General features: G+C 37.4%; 1 protein-coding gene across 4 annotated transcripts in view; it reads left to right on the top strand.

Annotated features, from left to right (window-relative positions):
* LOC127443435 (potassium voltage-gated channel subfamily KQT member 1-like) overlaps window positions 1–6,722 on the top strand; it is a 51,721-nt gene extending 44,999 nt beyond the window's left edge. For 3 of the 4 annotated variants that reach the window (XM_051702045.1, XM_051702055.1, XM_051702064.1), the window contains one exon: window positions 5,270–6,722. In XM_051702045.1, coding sequence (XP_051558005.1) covers window positions 5,270–5,491 — 222 coding nt within the window. In that variant the 3' untranslated portion in view covers window positions 5,492–6,722. The other variant, XM_051702074.1, reaches the window with a different exon arrangement.
* The last annotated feature ends 724 nt before the right edge of the window (window positions 6,723–7,446 follow it).

A 7,446-nucleotide genomic window follows, 5' to 3' on the forward strand; every position in this document is an offset into this window, starting at 1 on the left:
AATAGTGTTAAAACTCTAAAAAGAACAACATTCAGGCTTGTGCGTGTGCGTTACAGTGAGAGGTCTTTTGGCCTCCAAGAAAGACATGGATTCAGGAGCTCTACAAACATTCACTCTGCTCCTGTTCATTTGCCACTCCAGCCATAAATCCTTTTACAAACAGCTCTCATCCCAGACATAAACTCGCAACAGCACACATTTGTTCACATCTCTCTTTCATATGCCCGCTCACACACACTCTCTTTCTCTCTCTCTAGCTCTCTTGCTCTCTTTCTTTCTCTCTCTCTGTCTCTTTCTCTCTCACCCTCTGCCTCTCTGTCTCTCGTAGATATTTGTGTAAGTAGCAGATTAACTCTTTTAATGGAATGCGAGAAACAGTCTGTTTAAAAATGGTAAAAAATTATTTTGGTTGTTTTGAAAAGAGCATTTTAAGAGGAATTTTATATATATATATATATACTTTTTTTGCTGTTTTCATAGCTGACATACTTTTATCTGTAATACTGTCTGATATTAGGGCTGCACGAATATGACGAAAATTATAGTGGATTATTTCCCTTGATATTGCAGTTGCAATTAATGACCATTATATATATATATATATATATATATATATATATATATATATATATATATATATATAGTGCATGACATCTAGTGAATCCAAAACAATTCCAAAATACTAACATGCTTTTTGCTTTCTAAAAAGCTTCTTTCTGAGTGTCAGGTGATGTTTCTTTAGCAGTCATTTCCATGTGCTGCTACAAACAGCAGTAAAGCAAAAAAACAAAAAAACCAACAACATTTGATCATTAGGACCGGTTGTCATTACTAATTGACACATAGCCTACATACAGGTGCATCTCAATAAATTAGAATGTCGTGGAAAAGTTCATTTATTTCAGTAATTCAACTCAAATTGTGAAACTCGTGTATTAAATAAATTCAATGCACACAGACTGAAGTAGTTTAAGTCTTTGGTTCTTTTAATTGTGATGATTTTGGCTCACATTTAACAAAAACCCACCAATTCACTATCTCAAAAAATTAGAATACATCATAAGACCAATAAAAAAAACATTTTTAGTGAATTGTTGGCCTTCTGGAAAGTATGTTCATTTACTGTATATGTACTCAATACTTGGTAGGGGCTCCTTTTGCTTTAATTACTGCCTCAATTCGGCGTGGCATGGAGGTGATCAGTTTGTGGCACTGCTGAGGTGGTATGGAAGCCCAGGTTTCTTTGACAGTGGCCTTCAGCTCATCTGCATTTTTTGGTCTCTTGTTTCTCATTTTCCTCTTGACAATACCCCATAGATTCTCTATGGGGTTCAGGTCTGGTGAATTTGCTGGCCATTCAAGCACACCAACACCATGGTCATTTAACCAACTTTTGGTGCTTTTGGCAGTGTGGGCAGGTGCCAAATCCTGCTGGAAAATGAAATCAGCATCTTTAAAAAGCTGGTCAGCAGAAGGAAGCATGAAGTGCTCCAAAGTTTCTTGGTAAACGGGTGCAGTGACTTTGGTTTTCAAAAAACACAATGGACCAACACCAGCAGATGACATTGCACCCCAAATCATCACAGACTGTGGAAACTTAACACTGGACTTCAAGCAACTTGGGCTATGAGCTTCTCCACCCTTCCTCCAGACTCTAGGACCTTGGTTTCCAAATGAAATACAAAACTTGCTCTCATCTGAAAAGAGGACTTTGGACCACTGGGCAACAGTCCAGTTCTTCTTCTCCTTAGCCCAGGTAAGACACCTCTGACGTTGTCTGTGGTTCAGGAGTGGCTTAACAAGAGGAATACGACAACTGTAGCCAAATTCCTTGACATGTCTGTGTGTGGTGGCTCTTGATGCCTTGTCCCCAGCCTCAGTCCATTCCTTGTGAAGTTCACCCAAATTCTTGAATCGATTTTGCTTGACAATCCTCATAAGGCTGCGGTTCTCTCGGTTGGTTGTGCATCTTTTTCTTCCACACTTTTTCCTTCCACTCAACTTTCTGTTAACATGCTTGGATACAGCACTCTGTGAACAGCCAGCTTCTTTGGCAATGAATGTTTGTGGCTTACCCTTCTTGTGAAGGGTGTCAATGATTGTCTTCTGGACAACTGTCAGATCAGCAGTCTTCCCCATGATTGTGTAGCCTAGTGAACCAAACTGAGAGACCATTTTGAAGGCTCAGGAAACCTTTGCAGGTGTTTTGAGTTGATTAGCTGATTGGCATGTCACCATATTCTAATTTTTTGAGATAGTGAATTGGTGGGTTTTTGTTAAATGTGAGCCAAAATCATCACAATTAAAAGAACCAAAGACTTAAACTACTTCAGTCTGTGTGCATTGAATTTATTTTATACACGAGTTTCACAATTTGAGTTGAATTACTGAAATAAATGAACTTTTCCTCAACATTCTAATTTATTGAGATGCACCTGTATATCATTTCAACACATCTGATTTGCCATTACATTCGTGTGCACAACAAACATGTCTGTGACTGGTTACAATTAGGGCTGTCAATTTGATGCGTTCATTCAGTGCAATTAATCATACAAAAATAACGTGTTATATTATAATTAATGCAACTAATCATGTCCCCAGACCGTACAATATTTCTAACATTGGAGCAATTCACGCTTGAAGTTCCACCAATTTTCAGCAATGGGCAGTAAGGGAAACTCAAGGTGAAGTGTACAGGCAACAGGCAGCTGGACTGAGACCATACCACACTCAGACTTGCTTGACACCAGCAACAGCACAAGATGAGAACGTGTTCTTGCATTCCATCACAGCTGGAGCGCAATTCCGAATGCAGGGATCTCGAGATTTATTATTCTAAGTTTTAAACTTTTTACTTTTAAGTTTTAAAACTAGAGATGCTCCAAAAATGTCCATCTGAAGCAGGTGTACATTGTTGCATCCTTAGAAAAGCCCCTATAATAAATCTATCTCAGATGGATTGACGAATTCAATTGCAAAAATGGATTGCTGTGGACTGTAGGCCAATGATAGTCTTATGTTCAATAATGTGGAAATAAACAATGTATTGCCACGTTTTATATTGTCTATTCAATGATTTACTCACCTGCCACAATATGCATTTGAATTATCTGTATTATTATATTTATTATTTAATATTGTGATTTAATTGTGATTAATTGTATTAATTAACTGACATCATGTAATTAATTTGATTAAAATTTTAATGGAGTGACAGCACTAGTTACAATTTTCAAGTGCTGCAAAAAACTTGCAGCTTTGATGCAGCAGAACTAGATCTAAGTGGAATGCTGTAATTGACATTTTGCACACTGGCGTAGAATTGGGGGAGACGGGGGCACACATCAATAGACAATTGTTATGTGATATGCATTTTTTGCATCAATGCTCTTGTATAATAAGCAAATGCGCAAATAATTGTAAAACCATTTAACCGCTATTTTTTTCTCAGACGGTAATCTAACCGTCAAAAACTCACACCACGGCATCCCTACACTGAATATACTTTATTTATTTATCTTATTTATCTTGTCCGCCGGGCCCACATTTGGTCCCCCTCAATGTTCAAACCAAATCTATGCCATTGACTTTATACAGTTATTTATTTGCGGAAGCCGTAATTGTAATCACAGTTATTTTTTCTATGAATTGTGATGCCTTAGTTTGAAATTATTTTATTAAAATAAGTAGAATGTAAAAAAGTAGAAGACTGTAGGCTAGAACCGTATTTGATGTCATTGATCTCATTTTTTTGTACCGTGCATTTTTCTGTGGCAATAGTACTTGATGTACTGAGAAGTGCAAAACCTGTAGGAAGCACAGTGTTTGACTTTGTCTGTATAGAACTGTTTGAAAATGTGCCATTTGTTGTAGATCCTGTGTGGACAGCATTCAGTGATGACAGGATGCCCTGCCCCTTACAGTGTCATTCTTCTTCCCATAATTTTGTGGTAAACAGGAAGCAGGCAGTGTCTGGCATAAACAGGAACAAATAGCTCTTATACAAACACCCGCCTAAGCAACTCACCAGTGTACTGTTAGCACTTCCACTTAAACTTTAACTGTGCTTTTTGTTTTCTGATTAAGAATTTTGATTGATTCAAAAAAATAAAAATAATATACATTTATACAACACGTTTACTCAGACAAACATGAACATTATTTATAGCTCTTTATAGTTTTAGTTTTGATAGATAATCATTTTATGGGTTGTAAGGAAAAAACTGTAAATTTGTCTTTTACATGATTTTGTAGTATGGATGTAACATGCTAGTTAATAACCCTCTGTTCTTTGTCACATCAAACTGCTTTAAGTTTTCACACAAGCCCCCCCCCCCCCCACATATTTGTTCATATTTGCATGCATGTCTACATGATGAGTAACCAGGGGTAGATTTCAGGGGGGATGGGGGGAAGGTAACCCCTCCAATAATCAAAACAAGCAAGTACAACCCCCCAACATGTATATCATGATAAATGTAAACATGTAAATGCTTCACGCTGCAACCCCCCAATTTTCAAGACAAATCTACGCCGTTGGGAGTGACTATATGTTTACATGATCAAATCTGTGTGTTTGTGCATGTGTACATGTGTTTGTATGTGACTGTGGCAGCACTATCATTGTGTAAACTGTGGTCCAACATGGAGACACTCGTCTGGTTATTTCTAATGGGGTGTAGACAGCCCTGGCTCCACACATCACTTAGCTTAAATGACATTTGCCTCCCCAACTGTATAATGAAGAATTGCAAGAATGTGTCTGATAGTTTTCTTACCCTCAAACATGAATCCTTTGAAATATTCAAAAACAACAATCCATGCATACAGTCTTCAGGCACATAGACAATTGCTCTGCCTTGACTTAAAATAGTTAATATATGGACTAAATACTTAAAACTATTTAATGAACAGTTAGTGGAGTCCCGAGAAGATGGTTTTGCACTCAACAACATGATATCACCCTTCAGTTTCAACAAATAAGTGTGGCCTGATTGTTTTAAATCTTCTTAGGCTATTCATCATCACCTTTTTGATCAAGCCAATGTTTCATGTTTCCTAATCCTATTCACAATATATAAAAGAACTGATGTATTGCCTTTGCAAGTCAATTTACAGATGGGCCATTTTATCAGCCATTGTTTTATGTTTCGTATTGGCAGATTGTCTCAAGTTTATGATGTTTATTTACACAGGCACTGTAACAACGTTATTTTAGACAATGTTGTGAAAGATGTGCTGAGGCCACACACTCGTTTCCCCACAGATCACACACATGGACAAGACACTCAACCGCATTGCAGAGTCTCTGAACCTCCTGTTGGGTAGAGAGAGTCAGGGGGATTTGGCCAGACGGCACAAAAGAGGTGTCAGCATCCACAGACAATCAGCTAGCCACGGCCTGACAGTGCCGGACAGGCAGGACAGCCTACCCAGCTACCAGCAACTCTGCACAGAAACCTTTATCCTCTCCCAAGAGGACAGCTGAGTCCACTAAATCACAAAGTGCCTGAAACTGTGTTTTGGCTTAAATTAATAAAGAAGATTATATTTGGGGTATATGAACATCAGATTAAAGCTCATCTCAGAGTTCAGAGTTGGCTGATTTTAAGATATGTACTGAATTATCCTATATTCATTTGAATATTTTTCTGTAATTTTGTTGGACAGTTGGATTTCTTCTAAAGCAACAAGACATGTATACATATTTTAGCATACAATTGTGTATGACTTTGGCTTTTTGGTATTATCCAATAGATGCTTTCCTTTTTTAAACAGATAGAAAGCAGTGCTCAACAATAAGAATGGCCTGCTGGACTAGGGCCAGTATGATAGAGTTTCGGGCCATTTGATAAAACCTCCATTTGCCCTGCTGGGCCAGTGCTGCATTTTCGCTAAATGTTACATTCATTGGTCTTGTTTTTTTTGTTTGTTTTTTCATTGCATTGCATTGCACTGCAAACTTAAAAATATAGATTTCTGTGATGTACTGAGTATTGTTCTTGCCAATTCTTCCAATTTAATCTTGTCACCACCATTTTGTTGTAATTGTGAGAATGACTTGTAATAGTTTTAGAAGCGTTATGAAATGATAACGATAATGAAATTATAAACCAATCAGTAATATTTTGCTATACATATTGTTTTCCAACACAGCTAGTTTTATGTAAAGAAAACTTAACATTTAATGAAAAATATTATTCCAGGCACATATACAGCAAGTGAAAATGATACAAATCTGAACTAGCAAGAAATAAAATCCTAACTGTTGAGCCCTGGAAAACATAATGTTGTAAACAGTTTGCCCTCTACCCTCCATATATGAATGTTACAATGAAGACATTATTTTGGAGTGTTATGAATTGACCTTTTTTCCGGTAAATGATTACTATTGAAAATTGAGAGGAACAAAATGCTCGTTGCTCCCGTTTATGAAATGGTAATAAACAGTTTAGAGGAACATTGATCTGTGAATTCAGCTGTAGAGACTTTTCACTTATCTCTGTCCTCCAAATTAAGTTTATATTTATGTAAATTTAAGTACAAATGTGAATGTGCTGATTTTTTTAAAAGTTTCATATCTTTCAAGCAACACTACTGATTCAATTCTCCAGTAAACAGTTTCATCCAAATTGTGATTTTTATGAAGTACTGTGGCAAAAATGCAATATTGGCTAACCGTTTTCTGGTTTTACCCTAAATAAATAACTTGTTGGTCCCTTCTTGTCCTATTTGCAGTGCTTTAATTTCCCCCATGTTTCCAAGGGGTCAAACATCTTCACTATTCACAAGTATGTGGGCAACCCAGGTTCCCGCTCTTTTCCTGCACCATCAGGCCAGAATGGTGCTATTTATGCTTTTGTGGAGGCATTTATGGCATTCAGGAGCAGTTGTTGCGCTTTTTCTAAAAGTCTTTCAGTGACGCTTTCAGAATTCCTTTAGAGCATCCCAACAGATCAATGACTTATGCTGCACACGACCATATGGGGAGCACCGTGACCTCTGATCTTATGACAATGCATTTGCTCTCCGGGGTGAGGGGTTTTGTTGCTATGGGGATGACAACATGTACACCCTCTGACCTTATCTTGGGCATGAACACGGCTGTCCACTCTGCCTTTGTTCCTCCACAGCATCTTGTATGGGCCATTGTCACCTGCAATATGTGCAACAAATCAGACATTCCATCACATATACACTCCTGAAAAGCATGACAATTTTGTCTTTATTAACTTACTATCATAATTGAGTTCTTAGGATTATGCACTAGGAAAGGCAAAGTAGCTAACTAGTATAACCATTCACTCTACATGTTCATGCTGACTAAATCTTAATTTGACCAGACATACTTCGGTTTCATATCACTTCTTTGTCAACAAGAAAGTAGACTAAAGTCCCAAGAGGGAAGAGGAATAAGAAGAGTGCTTGCTACTCTTTAGAGTA

Source organism: Myxocyprinus asiaticus, chromosome 1, assembly GCF_019703515.2.
Source record: "Myxocyprinus asiaticus isolate MX2 ecotype Aquarium Trade chromosome 1, UBuf_Myxa_2, whole genome shotgun sequence".
Taxonomy (NCBI): Eukaryota; Metazoa; Chordata; class Actinopteri; order Cypriniformes; family Catostomidae; genus Myxocyprinus; species Myxocyprinus asiaticus.